This window comes from Mus musculus, chromosome 13 (assembly GCF_000001635.26).
Source record: "Mus musculus strain C57BL/6J chromosome 13, GRCm38.p6 C57BL/6J".
Lineage (NCBI taxonomy): Eukaryota > Metazoa > Chordata > Mammalia > Rodentia > Muridae > Mus > Mus musculus.
The window spans coordinates 117800672-117818413 of NC_000079.6; the positions used below are offsets into that span (position 1 = coordinate 117800672).

Consider the following 17742-nt stretch of genomic DNA (forward strand, 5'->3'; position numbering starts at 1 on the left):
AAGAATACTGTGTCATTTAAATAAATGTGTGTGTGTGTGTGTGTGTATGTGTGTGTGTGTGTGTGTGTGTGTGTGTGTGTACAGAACTTGATCATAGGTGTCTGAAGTGTTTTTCTTGATTGTTCTCTACTCTATTTTATCACAGCAGGATCTTTCCCTGAACTTAAGACTTGATAATTCTGGCTCATCTAGCCTATAAACTTGCTTTGGGTTTTTTGTTGTTTTTCTTGTTTGTTTGTTTTTGATTTTTTATACTCTGCCTCTGGAGTTCAGAAATAACTGCAGCCCAGTTATCACTTCCAAACTCTTATCCTCATGGTAGCAGGACAAAGGCAAGTGCTTTCTCCACTAAGCTATCTCTCCAAATCAATTAGGGAAGTTTGTAAGTGAAATATATTTGCATGTGTCCATTGTCTGTTCCTATGTCATAGTACTTGAATTTGGGTAATTTACAATAAAAATAGAGTTTTCTGTGATCTCTTCATGGAGCATAAAGAATCTGGACCAGGCATTTGCTGAGAAGGAAAGGGAATGAAGAGCATGTTGAAAGGGCTAAAAGAGAAAGTAAAAGAAAAAATTCTGAAGTATTTTCTAACAGCCCCATCTTTAGTTACTTCTCCAGTACTGCAAGGACTAATTTTGTGATGTTTAATCCTATTTTAAGAAAACTCATTATTTGTTTTCAAGAAAGATGTTAATCCATTTGTAAGAGTTGTATCTCAAAATTTAATAATGTTTAATAGGCCACATCTCTTCATTTTCCTCTGTAAAGTCATTTTATTTCCTCTCAGTGCCATGTCTTTGTGAAGGAAATAAGTGCATAGCAAACCCGGGACTGTGTTTCTGGTTGTAGCTCAAAATACAGAATTAATGAGATCTTCTTTTTGGAGCAAAGAATGTATTACAATTTTAATATGCATTGTAGTGAACAAAACAGAGACAGGAACATATAAACACTAAAGACGTAATTGAAACCATTTATGAAATAAATACTTTCAACTGCTCTGCAAGAAAATGCTGTTAAAATATTTGAAATACATTCAGAAGGTTTATTTAGTATTTTTTTGTTTTTTTTTCTTTTTAATTATTTGTTTTTATGATGGTCATTTTGCCTGCATTACGTCCATGTAAAACATGCATGCCCTATGCCTACAGAGTCTAGAAGAGGATATCAGATCCCCTAGAACTGGAGTTACAGGTGGCTGTGAGTTGCTATGTGAGTAATGGGATTCAAAAGCCTGGGTCCTCTGAACAGTCAGTGTTCTTCAATCACTGATGATGAGTACAGCTGTGGTTCCTAGTTTGGTTTTTGCACTTTTTTTTTTCTGCATGAACACAGACACAGACACAACTTAATATCTGCTTATAGCTTTTATTGCTGCCATTAATGAGAAAAATAAAAACAGAATAATGCATTTTATCATTTAAAACTTTTAAATATTTACTTTACTGCAAGCTTCCAAGATTAGTTTTCAAAGTGTTTCAGGAAAAAAAAAAAGTTTCATTTAAAAAAGTGTCCTAGTTTTGATTTCCTACTAAGACTGCATACAATAACCATCACATTATCTTCACACAAATATCTTCAAAGGAAATTTGCAGTGTCGTAATATCCTCTCACTAGTTTACCAGTGGCCCACTTCTGTGTGCAATTGCTGCATTTCCAGCTATTTGTCATATAGAAGGTAGGAACAAGCAAGCCATTGTGTTAATTTCCAATTTAGCTAACTGCTTTAACTAACTCCATTTCCCCAGGAATAATCAACTAAACATTTTTTTTTGCTAGCCCATTCATTTATAATTTGATTTCCCCAGCATGTGAGCAATGTTCTTGAGTAGATTAAAGTCATGACAGTTATGTCTGTTTTTTTCTTTCTCTTTCTTTTTCTTTTTCCAATTTTCTGGTGCATTGAGGAGATATTCTATATCATCACATAGTCTTCATGAATATTAAAAGGATACAGCCAGCTATACACATCTGTGCCTTCTGCATCCACAAATTCAACTGAGAGCAGAAAGAAAATATGTAGTGAAAAGAAAAATCTTCCTGCACTGAACATGTGTAAATAATTTTCCTTAGTGCAACGGAACAACCATTCATGTAGCATATATACTTCATTAGCCAGTGTAAGCCTTTGAAAACTGACTTATGGTATAAATAGGAGTGAATATTTTGCATGCAAGTTCTTTAGTTTTGTACAAGGACAAGAAACAACTACAGTTTTGGTATGATAGAGTTCCATATCCAATACCTCATAGATATTGATGGATAACATTTTCCCTTTTTCTTAAAGAAAGTAGTTTTAAAATGAAAACAAAGGTAGATTTAGTTGCCCTATTAAGGTATATCTGTTTTTAAATATAATACCATATAATATTAAAATGGGTCCACATCAAATACAACCCAGCAAAAGCATGCTTCGTTCTAATTAGTATCCAGTTCTCATGTGCTATTGACTTGAAATTTCCAGGGAGTTAAATGATTATTATAATTACTCTGTTCACTTAGATACCTAATAGTACTGGTATATAGAATCTACTTTTCAAATGTTATAATTCTGTAGCTTAAAACATAAGCATTGCTACCACTGATTCCGGAGCGGGAGAGCGGTTAAGAGCACTGATCCAGAGGTCCTGAGTTCAAATCCCAGTAACCATATGGTATCTCACAACCATCTATAATAGGAACCGATGCCCTCTTCTGCTGTGTCTGAAGACAGCTACAGCATACTCACTGTAATAATTAATAATAATTAATGTAAATAAATGAATAAATAAACAAATCTTTTTTTAAAAATGGGATTAGGGATTTAGCTCAGTGGCAAGCACAAGGCCCTGGGTTCGTTCTTCAGCTTTGGGGGAAAAAGAAAAAGACAAAATAACCAAAAAGACCAAAACAAACCCAAGGTACCAAGCTACCATTGATTCCTGTTAGAATTGTACAATAGATTCAAATGTAGTTGTTTTCCATTTTCCTCATGGTCTTAGAAGTACATGGAGTGATTTTTTTTTTCAGAGAAAATAAGGATAACATTAAATTTAGTGAAGCCCTTTTAAAAAATATGTAGATATGTGTTATTGCAATTTTGTGTGGAAAAAGAACTGTGATTGAATGCCTGTTATGCAGTACCTTATGTGTCCTATCATGTAGCATCATTAAGCATGCCTGCCTTATTGAATCATTTGGGAAATGCAGAATTTGCCTTCTTTCCTACTTTAAAAAAAAAAAAAAACATTCTTCTACATGATAATCGCCAGTTGTGCCAGCACCATTTGTTGAAAATGCTGTCTTTTTTTCCACGGGATGGTTTTAGCTCCCTTGTCAAAGATCATAAGTGTGACCTATAGGTGTGTGGGATCATTTCTGGGTCTTCAATTCTATTCCATTGGTCTACTTGTCTGTCGCTGTACCAGTACCATGCAGCTTTTATCACAATTGCTCTGTAGTACAGGTCTTTAGGTCAGGCATGGTGATTCCACCAGAGGTTCTTTTATCCTTGAGAAGAGTTTTTGCTATCCTAGGTTTTTTGTTATTCCATATGAATTTGCAAATTGCCCTTAAGATGTGCCAACTGGTAAGAAGGACACATGCTCCACTATGTTCATAGCAGCCTTATTTATAATAGCCAGAAGCTGGAAAGAACCCAGATGTCCCTCAACAGAGGAATGGATACAGAAAATGTGCTACATTTACACAATAAAGTACTACTCAGCTATTAAAAAGAATGAATTTATGAAATTCCTAGGCAAATGGATGGACCTGGAGGGCATCATCCTGAGTGAGGTTACCCAATCACAAAAGAACTCACATGATATGTACTCACTGATAAGTGGATATTAGCCCAGAAACATAGAATACCCAAGATACAAGACACAATTTGCAAAACCCATGAAACTCAAGAAGAACGAAGACCAAAGTGTGGACACTTTGCCCCTTCTTAGAATTTGAGAACAAAACACCCATAGAAGGAGTTACAGAGACAAAGTTTGGAGCTGAGACGAAAGGATGGACCATCTAGAGACTGCCATACCTGGGATCCATCCCATAATCACCCTTCAAACGCTGACACCATTGCATACACTAGCAAGACTTTGCAGAAAGGACCCTGATATAGCTGTCTCTTGTGAGGCTATGCTGGGGCCTAGCAAACACAGAAGTGGATGATCACAGTCAGCTATTGGATGGATCACAGTGCCCCCAATGGAGGAGCTAGAGAAAGGATCTGCAACCCTGTAGGTGGAACAAAAATATGAACTAAACAGTACCCGCCCTCCCCCCCACACACACACACACCGGAGCTCGTATCTCTAGCTGCATGTGTATCAGAAGATGACCTAGTCGGCCATCATTGGAAAGAGAGGCCCATTGGTCTTGCAAACTTTATCTGCCTCAGTACAGGGGAACTCCAGGGCCAAGAAGTGGGAGTGAGTGGGTAGGGGAGTGGGGGGGAAGGGTATGGGGGACTTTTGGGATAGCATTGGAAATGTAAATGAAGAAAATACCTAATAAATAAAAAAAGAAAGAACAAACAAACAGGTTTTTCTTAACACTTTGGGTTTTTCTCTCAATATTTTTATCTCCTTACTCTTTAAAGTTTTTTCCACTATTAAGTGGATTCTTCCCTGCCATGCCTCGGACCTCCATGACACCTTAAAATGAAATGAGTATTCCTCTTCTCTCTTTTAGTTCTCCTCATCCACGGAGCTGCTGAGGTCTTACAGCTGGCATGCCTTGCGGTGTTCCTTTTACACTCTAATGAAATTGTCTTTGAGCTTAAAAAAAAAAACCCAAAACCAAAATAAATGGCCATTCAATTTTCCCATGGGAAGGGATAAAGCATAGAGTGCAGGCTGAGTAATAGTCAAAGGGAAAAGCAGTTGAAGTGATAGTTGATCCTTAACATTAAATACAACTGAAATACATAAACTTCTTCTTTAGTTTTAAATAAGTACAGTGTGTTTCGTAAAGAAATATTATGAAACCAAAATTGTTAAGAAAGTAATTCTGTTATGTGATTATCTTAGTCTCAAACTGTTATAAAATTTTATTCCTGAGGCTAGAGAGATGGCTCAGTGGATAATAGTGGATAAACTCTTTCAAAGGACCTGGCTTCAGCCACCTGCACCCATATCCAGGGGCTCAAAACCACCTGTAATTTTAGTTCCATGGATTTTACCACTGGTTCACGTCTGAGGACTTGCTAAACTCACACAGACACCCAATGTATTTTGAACATATCTGCTCCCATTCTCACCCTGCAACTACTACCATACTGCCATGCATCATCTCCACATTTTTGTGATTATAGCCCTCTTCTTCCTTTTCCTCTTCCTCCTCTTCCTCTTCCTCCTTTTCTTCTTTTCTTTTTCTTCTCCCCCTTTCCTCTTCTTCCTCTTCTTCCTCCTTATACTCTCCTGCTCCTCACTTTTCATCTTCTTCATCTTCCTCCTCCTTCTCCTTCTTATCCTCCTTTTTCTTCATGTATTAGTTCCAAATGCTGCTACTTATATGTGCATGAGTGTAAGGACATCCACTGAAGCACTGACAACTTGCAAGATACCACAACCCTAAAGACAACTGACCTCACATCACCCCAGCCGTAAACACCATTTTTTCTCATCACTCTTGGAATTTTATCTGACTTGATCTTGTTTAAGTGTTATGTGAGGAACCACAGCCCTTTTGGGATCTCAGCTGCCACAGCCCTCTCATGTCCACAGACATGGCTCTGCAGCATCCCTTCACCTCTGGTTCTCACAGCTATTCTGCTCTGTTTTCTGCTTGATCTTGTAGCCTAAGACAGTGGGATATGGAGTAAATGTCAACTGAAGGCTAAGAACTCCACTATCAATTATTCTTTGTGCTTGTTTGACCAAATACAAAACACTGTATTAACCTCTTCCCACTGAAAAAGAAACTTCTCTGATGAAGGCATAGTGCTACTGCATTGTGGATATAAGGGTAAATATCTGAAGGTAGTTTGGTGCAATGTACACTTAACACTGTAATAGTAGAAGGTTATCCCCTTGGTACTATTACTTCCCAGCCACAGGTTGTTGGAAGTTTTATAGTACCTGGCATAAGCTCTGACCTCAGTACAAGGAATTAAATAGAAGCAAAAACAATGTGTTACCTTATAATATTTGTGTCATTAATATTAGTATTGTTTCTATCAAGGAATCCAGTGACTAAGAAATGTAAGAGTCACTTTGCTTAGCCACCACATAAGACCATTTCTCGTTCCTCTTGCAGTAGATGGAGATGGAGAATCCAACAGTTACACAATGTGCAAACACTGAGATAGTTTGTAAGATATACCTTTTCTGCTTGTTCATTTTCCTAGGTATCACAAACAGTAGAATCAGAACCAGCTCTTTCCCTTTATCAGTTCAGCATTCACCTAGTCTGCAAAGACAGACTACACTGGGGAACAGACCTACATTCTAGGCTAAGTTTCCAAATGCTAAAGAATTACAAGGTGAATAAGCACACAAGAAAGTTAAATAAATGCATAAAACAGAGATATTTAAAAATATAGTTCTCCCAAAATCCATATGTTTCTAAGTTAATACTATCAAACCTGCTCCTACAAATTATCTGAAAACACTTTCACAAATAATGTCTGAGAATTATTCCTCAGGAAGTGGTGAACCATTTCAAGTTTTATAACTTTGTAGCTTGAAATATAAATGATACTTGCTGCAACTGACATCTACTTGCAAAGAAAAATTAGTTTGTCCCATGAAATTTGGCAGGAAATACTAATCACACTTAAGATAGACCACATGCTGAACACAACACAACACAAACCAAACCAAACAGTATTATGTAGACTTCTTGTCTCATACTGTTTTCCTTGGCCATTTTGTATTGTTGGTCTTTGCTTGTATATTATGGTTTCTGGTTTTGTGTTTTTGTTGGTTTGTATGTGTCTTTCTCTTCTCCTTCCTTTTTTGATTGTTTTTCCTCCCTCCCTCCCCATCTCTTTTTTTCTTTTTTTTTCTCTGCCTGTTTGTTTTCTAAAGAGAGAGAGAAAAAAAGGATGTCAACTTGGATGGGTAGGGAGGATCTGAGAGCAATTGGGTGAGGGAAAGCATAAGAATATAGTGTGTGAAAATCTGTCTTTAATAAAAAAATGTGAGAGACCAATACCAAAAGAACACTTTTATGACTTTGCCAAAATCAAAGCCAAATTAAAATTAAGGCAAACAGTAAAACTATCCTTTATTTTCTTTTAAATTAAGGTTTACAAAACTTTTAATAGACAAAATTTTGTTTATCACATACAGCATAATATTTTAAGATATGCAAACATAGTGATATGATTTAATCAAATTCACTATTAATTATTAGGTCTATCTTGATACTAATATTTTGAAGTAAAAATCCTTAATATTTGCTCCTAGTAATTTTGCTGTTCGGAATATATTGTTATCTGCTGTTGTCACAATGGCATGTGATGGATCTTGTATTGTAATTATAGTCTTTATTAGTAAATGGTGTCCTTTGACAATGTCACAGATGCATATTTTGCATTGAGATGACTGTCCCTACCCCTTCCCACTCACATCACTTTTTTCCCTCCCAGTCCCCCTTCATCCCTAGGAATCTATTTCCCATATTCAGCACTTTTTGATTTTATGTCCCATTGAGTTTACTCTGGGTCTTCTCTGAGACTATGTTTAGGAACTCTCCACTGATGTTACAAAATGTATTGTGTGTATGGTGTCATAATATCAAAATAAGTGCCATGTCTTTTCTAAGCTCTTGTATCTGCTACCTTACCTTTACAAGAGTTTGGAACAATTTTCATATATTTACAAAGATAAATTGCCCTCACTACAGTTATATTAAAAAGTGTTTTAAAAAGAAGTTTGTGCTTACAGAATGCACCAAATTTAAAACAATTTGTTGAGTACAAGCAAAAATAGATGTGTCTCTTTATTTCATCTATCTATCTATCTATCTATCTATCTATCTATCTATCTATCTATCTATCTATACACACACACACACACACACACACACACACACACACACACACACACATATATATTCATACCCTAAAATTGGAATCTTTTTACAAAGATCATATATATCTCTATGTCTCTCTCTCTCTCTCTCTCTCTCTCTCTCTATATATATATATATATATATATATATATATATATATATATATATATATATAATGTATGTTTTGAAAATGTTTCTTGGGTAATTTATTAAAGCAAGTTATATCCTATAGATTTAGGAACATACAGATTTTTGGTTGGCTTTTATGTGATTTTATGTATCTCAGTGTTTGTGTCCACTCACTTGCCTTTCTTGAGCAAGCTCAATCACTTTCTAACTCCTTAGCGTTTGCAGTCTTAGCCTAGCATGTCAGTCTGCTCCCAGGAGGATGTTGTCTTGCCACACTAGGCGAATGCTAGAGTGCTGAAGGGGAAATGCTGCCCCCGATTCTATTTTCCATAAAAGCTAGAAAAAGTGAACAATCCAAAAACCAGTTTGAATTATGTTTCCACTTTTGACATTTTGTTGAGTATGTAAAATGTCATTATTTTGTTTTTTCTGAAATAATATCACCTGTTATGAATGTATTTTCTATGGAATATTATACTTTAATGTACTACGCCTTCTTTAACAATATCAGCCACTCTGTCTATAAGGTCTTATCTAAGGTCAGGTTGGATGCTGAAGTTACTCAAGCTTCTACCCTCAGAAACCTGGAACAGTACTGCGTCTCCTTTTATAGGATCTCATAGTTTGTAATGCACATCTTTCTTCTATTTTGTAGCCCTTGCATATTTCCCTTAACCTTCAACAAAACTCTTAACAAAGAATGTGAAGCAGAGCAAAGGCTCTGTTACTCAAATTTACTAACCAGGAAAGGTGGCAGTGAGTAGGACGTAAAGTAAGTTAATAATAATAATAATAAATGCAATAAAAGCAAAAAACAAAGATTTGTTCACAAAGATAGTGCCCATCAACATTAATGTCAGGTAAAGTGTGTATTACATCTTATGTATTTTGTGAAGATATCTACACTTGGTTATTATACTCACAGAGCATAATGGCCAGCCTTATTGTGAATTTTAAAAAACCATAAGCTCTTTCTCGATCTAAATAGTATTTCTTATTTTTGTTTCATGCATGGAGCTCACATCAGTTTGCTGTTGGTAGCATGCCCGATTCGTCATATGGTTTTTAAAGCATGACTTTATATTTTGCTGACAGATATTCCACATGACCTATGACCTCGCCAGTGCTGTGGTGAGGATCTTCAACCTCATTGGCATGATGCTGCTTCTGTGCCACTGGGATGGCTGTCTTCAGTTCCTGGTTCCCCTGCTGCAGGACTTCCCACCAGATTGCTGGGTTTCTCTGAATGAAATGGTTGTAAGTAACTCATGTGGTTTATTTTCTAAATTTGCAATATTGTCCTCAAGACTTCAGACTACTTCTGCTAGAGTGGTCTGCTTTCATAAAGACTTTTCTTCCATGGGTGTGAAATTAGATGAGCCATACTTATATAACTAGACCTTATTCTTGTATCCCTGGGAATATATGTGCTGGAACATCCAGTTTTATACTTTTTACTTTGAATATTGAGATATACTTTATTTGCCTGACATAAACACACATACATAAGAATACAATACCCATACAAATATTTTCATGTTTGTAAATTAGGCATGAATGAAATTCAAGGAAATTTCAGTATATTTTGTTGTTAGAGCAAGTAAAATTAATGTGAAAGATAAATTTTAATCTTCATTTTATAATATGTGTAAATATTTTAAATGAAAATTGGATTTATTTAACCAATTATATTAACAAAAATGTAAGATGCATTGATATGAGATCTGATATCATTTGGTTCTGACCTTCATTTCATTCACTTCTCCTTAACTATCTCATTCCAAGAGAGAAAGCTTCCATAAAACCCTTACTTTAAATCATGTATCCATAACCTGGTTGACAGGCAGTCATAAAATTTATAGTAACCTCCCACACCCATACACACTCATGGATGCATACACTTTATGTATAAGTGTTTTGATCTTTCACTAAAATCTATATTCAAAAAAGGTTTTATGTTTTTAACCTTTGTCTCTTGTGCTACCCTAGTCTGTTTGTGCTGTTATGGTAGAATACTAGACTGGAAAGTTTATAAAACATGGGAATTGATTTCTCGTGATTTGGAAGTCTGCAGAGTTCAAGACCAAGTCACTTCTGTGTTCAGGCTCCAGTTGTAAAATGAGACTTTGTGTCTGAATCTCCTGGATAGGAAGAAACAATTTTCGCATGGCAGAAGGTTGAAGATAACCTATTTTTTTTCCTGCCTTAATGATACCCAACTTCCATTAGTGTCCATCTGCTAACCTTATAGAGTCTTGCATTAAGTTTCTAAAAGGCAATTTTCAGGAAACACATTATAACCACAGATGGCATCTCAGAAAATACCTCACACATGAATTTCATTCAACCTACTGTTCAGCATCAAACTTCCTGGCAGTTCATATAGAAGAATGCAAGGAATCTGTATGCCTCGGAGTATGTTTCAAATCTGCGATGTTGCCTGTCCCTTTGCTTACCTTGGAGGAAACAACATAAATGGCAAAGACAGGGTTGCAGATGCTGTCTAGGAGGGGAAGAATAGGCACTCTGTCATCAGGTTGCTGATGGGGCATAGAACACAAAGATGAGAACTGATCCCAGAAGTGACTCATCACTGGCATACATGCAATACTTCATTTGGCAAATGATTATTATTTTAAAATTTTCAAATTATGAAAATTTTATGTTCCATAAAAATGAAAAGGCAAAGGAACTCTTTTCAAGTATCTACAAAATGCTCCTGGTTGTATCTTATTGAGAGATATGTTATGTACCTACTTGTAAGCATAGTTTTAGTTTTCCCAGTAAAATTTTAATGTATTTAGTACTTCTCTTTAATCATGATTGCATATAGTTGTGCATGTCAGAGAAAGAGACAGACAGACAGACAGACAGACACAGACAGACACAGACACACACAGACAAACACACACACACACACACACACAAACAGAGAGAGAGAGAGAGAGAGAGAGAGAGAGAGACTCTGAATTGGTGCATGTTGTGTTGCGTTTAGTGTTTTTAAAACCTCAATCTTCATTATATACCCTTGTTATACAAAGTAACTGTTTAAAGCTGCAAATCAGTTTAGTCTGTTTTTCTTTTTTATTTTTTAAATAAAACTAGAATTTTCAGAAATTCTGTGAATCATCTTTTACATGGATAGAATACATAGTCATAGGTATAGTTCATTTGTAGCTGACTATGTCTACTCCAATGCACACTAGAACATCTTTAAACAAGACTATATAGATCAATATTTTTGTGAATGAAGTGTTTATTCAACACAGTAGAGTCTGTCTTTGTAGGCAAGACATAGATCACAGGAGCAAGAAGATGGCAGACTACATTTTCGTCCATGCTCAAGAAGCCCAGTAAACAGAAAGCATGGTGAGGATGTAACCTCTCAAAGCCCACGATCAATGTTTACTTCCTATAGCAAGGGCCAATTTCTAAAGGTTCTACAACTTCCCCAAGCAGTGCTACCAACAGGGGACCACAAGATTAAATGCAAGAACCTATTGGGGTGCATTTCTCATTTATATCACCCAAAAAATCCTCTATTTATCCTTCAATATTCAAACTATTATCTCCCAAGTAATTTTCTACCTTTCTATACAGATCAATTAAGAAGGATGATGAGAAAGAATCCTTAATCACAGCATTTCATGGGCAACAGAAACTACTCTAAATTCAGTGTTTGATATTCAATATTTAAAAAATAAAACTGTCCATCTGATTCTTTTTCAATTTGTAAAATTGAATTCTCAAAGGTAAAAACTTTGAGAATGGAAATCAAGTCTTAAATAACACACAAGAACCTTTTGCAAGTATGGCATTATAACTATTTTTGTATTAAGCTAATTAAACGTATGTCATTAAGTATTATTAGGAACTGCATACATATTAAAATTTGCTTTATATCCTGATCTTTCTATCTACATATCCAATTAGCTAGTTATTGCCATAAAAATCTATGATTAGAGATTCCTGTTACAGTCTTTGACAAGAAATCTGATGTTAACACGATGACTAGGCTATAACTTTGCTTACTGTGTTAGTAATTGTTTTAATATAATCATTGTTATGGTAACTTTTTCAATTCATATTTTGTTCCATGCAAATAAACCTAACACTCATTTATTTGCTCACAAATTTATAAATTTTAAAATAATTTTAAGCATTATATTGAAGGAGCCAATACAAGAACTTAGTGGTCTTCTTAAATGAAGAGAAAGAACACCCTGACTTGGGAGATGCAGCAAGAACATGCTTTCATCCAGCTCAACATTTGTAACATTTGCTTATTTCCATTTAAGAAGTGAATTTGAATTACAAAATTCTTTCTGGATTAAGATATTAGTTTTAACAGATAATTAATGTCTAAGAAAATGTGTTACATTTCTATGACATCCTGTGGTTTGCTTGCTTTTATAAATCATTGAGAATATACTAATTAACTATAAAGTGGTTAGGGGCAATAGCATTGGGTTCAATTACAAATATAAAATATTAATTTTAAGAATATGGCAAGGGAAGACCATAGTATAATTTAAATTGCATATTAATTGCCTTTTTCTAAAATAATTTCACATTGTATGAAAAGTCATTATGACATAAATATTTTCCATTATAATATTGCTTCTTGAGAACAAGCTCTTCCATGATCAAGATATCAGATGTCACTTGGGCAGCCCATATCTTCTATCTATAGGTTGTCAGATAAACGGTTACATGTTGGTTATCTTGCTAAATCCTCTAATGTAAGCATATTATGACTCTAAAATGTTTTGAATACTTCATAGATTTACTTTTCTGACTGGAATGTATAATACCAAAAAGTGTTTACTAACTACTAACCAAATGGTTAGTTTTTAGGCATGATATGAAAATAATACATTTAATTCAATGTGGCTAAATGACATGGTCAAAGATGTAAAACATTTTCATAACAGTAAAATGTAGAACATATTAGAAACTTGAGGCCCACAACACAAGCTTTTGATGAATCATGCCCTAGAAAAACTAATCACTTCACAGCAGTATATTTAATGGAGGAGGTTACTTGGAAAACATTCTAAATCAAGTATATTAATTATAATGTGTCCATTTTATTATGTTGTTAGTATTTGACTTAAAATTTATTTAGTAAGCTAAATGATATTATTATTAGTAAGCTAAGCATATGAGATTATAGTTTTATTGATTTCCTTTTTATTGCAAATAGAATTTTTTTTGCATGTTATGTTCCTGATCGTTATTTCTGCTCCCTTTGCTCTCCCAATTGCTCCTCACCTCTCCTCCCTTCCAGATCCATCCCCTTTATGTCTTTCATTATAAGAGCAACAGGCACTCTGGAGAGATGGCTCAGCCATTAAGGGCTGGGCTCACAAACAAAAATATGAGAATAACAGGCTTCTAAGGGAGCCTTACAATACAATATAATTAATATATAAATAGTTATACTACAATTAGTATAATATAATAATCTAAAAAATAAAACCAACACTAACACATCAGATTTGGACAAGACAAGCAAACACAAGAATAAACCAAGAGAGAGCATACTCAGGAATCCCATAGAAATCCTAAGATGGAAGTCATAAACTTATCACTTACTATAGAGAGGAAAAACAAAACAATACAAAACAAAAACAAATTAACTAAAAATAAATGAGATTTTAAAAATACTTAGAGCCATGATGCAACATTATGAGACAAGTAAACTCCAAAGATACTGCTGAGTTCATGTTTTTGTTAGCCATCTACTTCAGGGCATGTTGACTACCTTCAAGAGTAGTTTGTCCCCCAAATGATAATTCCTTGAATGAAAATAAATTTTAATTTTCATTGATTATTAGTTGGAAATTTTGTCTGTGTTAGGGCTAGGGGTATGTGTATACATCATTTATCACTAGGACTCGTTGTGTGCAGACCCATCTAGAACAATATTGCCTCAGTCTCTGTGAGATCATATGTGGGTGGATCCTGTTTATTTAGTGGGCCTTGGTTTCGTGTTGTTGTTTTGCTTGTTTTCTCATTCATTTTACATCCTTATAGATTGCTGTTCACCCTCCTGGTCACTTCCTCCCACAAGTCCACCCTCTATTCCCCTCCCCTTCTCCTATGAGAGGGTGGGGCACCTCCTGAGTATCTAGACATTCTGGCACATCATATCCTTGTGGACCTAGGTGCATTCATCCTCTACTACTGAGGCCAGACAAAGCAGCCAGGCTAGAACATAACCCACAAACATGCAATGTCTTTTGGGATAGTCCTGCTTCAGTTGTTCAGGACCCACATGAAGACTGAGCTACACATCTACTACAAATGTGCAGAGGGCCTAGGAACTTATTTGTCTGTTTGTTTTGTTTTGTTTTGTTTTGTTTTGGTGTCATCTATCTCATCTCGCACTTATAGTATTTCTGCATCCAGTCCTTTCCCTGAGCCCTCCTAGGAAGGATTTACTGGAGACATCCCAGTTACAGTTTGAGCATTCCAAGATCTCTTACTCTCTAAATAATATCTGGCTGTGGACCAGAATTTGTTTCCATCTTCTGCAAGGGGACCCTTCTCTGATGCTGGCTGAGCAAGAAACTGATCTATAAGTATAGCAGAATGTCATAAGTAGTCATTTTATACATTGTTTTTAGAACATCAGTATTTTTTTTCTCCCTAGATTCTTGGGCTATCTTGTCTCAGGTTCTTGGCCACCCAAACAGTGTCATGTTATAAGTCCCATGTTGTGGAATGAGCTTTATGTCAAATCAAACATTAGTCGGTTAGTCCAATGAGACTTGTACCACTATTGCACTATCATACCTTCTAGGCAGGGCAACAAGATAGATCAGAGGGATTGGTAACGTGCAGAGTGCCTTCCAGTACCAAAGATGCTAACATATAGGTGTGGAGGTTCTATCTTGGCATTAGATCAACTTCTCCTTAAATGATGAGTTGTATAGGGGTTATCTTCAGCAATTGTGCCTTGCTGTCAATTTGTGGAGTGGGATCTGTAGTCTTGATGATAACCTGGGTTGTTTGAGGGATCCCATGAGAACATGTTCACCAACAACTCAATTAGATGTAAATCAATATGGTGACATGATAGGATTAGCTGGGGTCCTGTCTCCCCCACTATTTGACCATATCATTTATATTGCCTCCATAAATGTATATATTTTAGGGCACTTCTACTGTGTTAAGTTCCCATTTGACCCCTCAAATGCTCCTAATTTCAGCTGTCTTTCTGTATTCCCTCTCTAGTCTTATTCTTCTCCCTTTCTCTCCATTTAATCCTCATGTTCCAGTTGCCACCATCTATCCACAACTCCCTATCATATTTCACTTGCCAAAATAGATGTATCTGTATCACCTATCCCCACCTCCAAAGGTTCTCATACATACCTAATCTCTGTGGTCTATGAATTGTTGATTGGTTACCACTGACTTAACAGCTAATAACTGCATATAAGCAAATGAAAATCCATAAATTGTCTCTCTGAGTCTGGTTTACCTCACTTAGGGTGATTTTTTTTCTTCTAGTTCCATCCACTTACCTGTGAATCTCATGATTTCATTTCTTAATGGTTGAGTAATACTCTACTGTGTAAATGTATCATATCTTCTTTATCCCTTCTTCTGTTGAGGAACATCTAGATTGGGTCTCATTTTACTGAGCTCACATTTATTAAATATTGATTTTATTTCCTGTGCTAATGGCACTATGTTCAGAAAATAATTTATGTGCCAATGAGTTCAAGGTTATTTCCCATTTTCTCTTCGATCATGTTCAGTGTAGAAAGTAACTGGTTTTATGTCTAGTGATTTGAACCATTTGAACATGAGTTTGTGCATGGTGATATGCATGAATTTATTTGGATGCTTCTATGTGTAACTGTCTTGTTTGACCAGCACCATTTGAGGAAGATAGTATTTTTTTAGTGTATATTTCCGGTTTCTTTATCAAAATTAGGCATCCATAGGTGTGCAGACTTACATATATTTCTTCAATTTTTTTCTATTGACTGGCATTTCTATTTTTTGAAAATACCATACTGTTTTTAATACAACTTTAGGTCAAGAATAATGATACTTTTAGCAGTTTAGTTCTTTTATTATCCTGGGTTGTTTTAGTTGCATTTAGTGTGTGTGTGTGTGTGTGTGTGTGTGTGTGTGTGTGTTCATACAAAGCAGAAAATTATTGTTTGGTAAGGTGGCCATTTTTACTATGTTGCTGATATATGAGCATGGGAGGTCTTCCCATGTGCTGATATCTTCTCTAATTTATCATGGAATGTCTTGAAGTTTTTTTTTTTCTTTTTTTTTTTTTATTACGTATTTTCTTCAATTACATTTCCAATGCTATCCCAAAAGTCCCCCCCCTCCAAACTCCCCTACCCACCCATTCCCATTTTTTGGCCCTGGCATTCCCCTGTACTGGGGCATATAATGTTTGCCTGACCAATGGGCCTCTCTTTCCAGTGATGGCCGACTAGGTTGTCTTTTGATACATATGCAGCTAGAGTCAAGAGCTCTGGGGTAATGGTTAGTTCATAATGTTGTTCCTCCAATAGGGTTGGAGATCTCTTTAGCTCCTTGGATACTTTCTCTAGCTCCTCCATTGGGGGCCCTGTGATCCATCCAATAGTTGACTGTGAGCATCCACTTCTGTGTTTGCTAGGCCCCGGCCTAGTCTCACAAGGGACAGCTATACCACCGTCCTTGCAACAAAGGCTTGCTAGTGTATGCAATGGTGTCATCGCTTGGAGACTAATTATGGGATGGATCCCTGGATATGGCAGTCTCTAGATGGACCATCCTTTTGTCTCAGCTCCAAACTTTGTCTCTGTAACTCCTTTCATGGGTGATTGTTTCCAATTCTAAGAATGAGCAAAGTGTCCACACTTTGGTCTTCGTTCTTCTTCAGTTTCATATGTTTTACATATTGTACCTTATATCTCGCTATACTAAGTTTCTGGGTCAATATCCACTTATCACTGAGTACATTTCATTTGAGTTCTTTTGTGATTGGGTTACCTCACTCAGGATGATGCCCTCCAGGTCCAACCATTTGCCTAGGAATTTCGTGAAATCATTCTTTTTAATAGCTGAGCAGTACTCCATTGTGTAAATGTACCACATTTTTTGTATCCATTCCTCTGTTGAGGGACATCTGGGTTCTTTCCAGCTTCTGGCTATTATAAATAAGGCTGCTATGAACATAGTGGAGCATGTGTCCTTCTTACCGGTTGGGACATCTTCTGGATATATGTCCAGGAGAGGTATTGCGGGATCCTCCGGTAGTACTATGTCCAATTTTTGGAGGAACCGCCAGACTGATTTCCAGAGTGGTTGTACAGCTTGCAATCCCACCAACAATGGAGGAGTGTTCTTCTTTCTCCACATCCTTGCCAGCATCTGTTGTCACCTGAATTTTTGATCTTAGCCATTCTGACTGGTGTGAGATGGAATCTCAGGGTTCTTTTAATTTGCATTTCTCTGATGATTAAGGATGTTGAACATTTTTTCAGGTGTTTCTCTGCCATTCAGTATTCCTCGGGTGAGAATTCTTTGTTCAGCTCTGAGACCCATCTTTTAAGGGGGCTATTTGATTTTCTGGAGTC

The 17742-nt window shown here is 36.0% G+C and overlaps 1 protein-coding gene across 1 annotated transcript in view; it reads left to right on the forward strand.

Moving 5' to 3' along the window:
• Hcn1 (hyperpolarization activated cyclic nucleotide gated potassium channel 1) overlaps positions 1-17742 on the forward strand; it is a 378709-nt gene that overhangs the window by 198352 nt on the left and 162615 nt on the right. The window contains exon 3 of the mRNA NM_010408.3: positions 9236-9397. Coding sequence (NP_034538.2) covers positions 9236-9397 — 162 coding nt within the window. The remainder of the gene's footprint in view (positions 1-9235; positions 9398-17742) is intronic.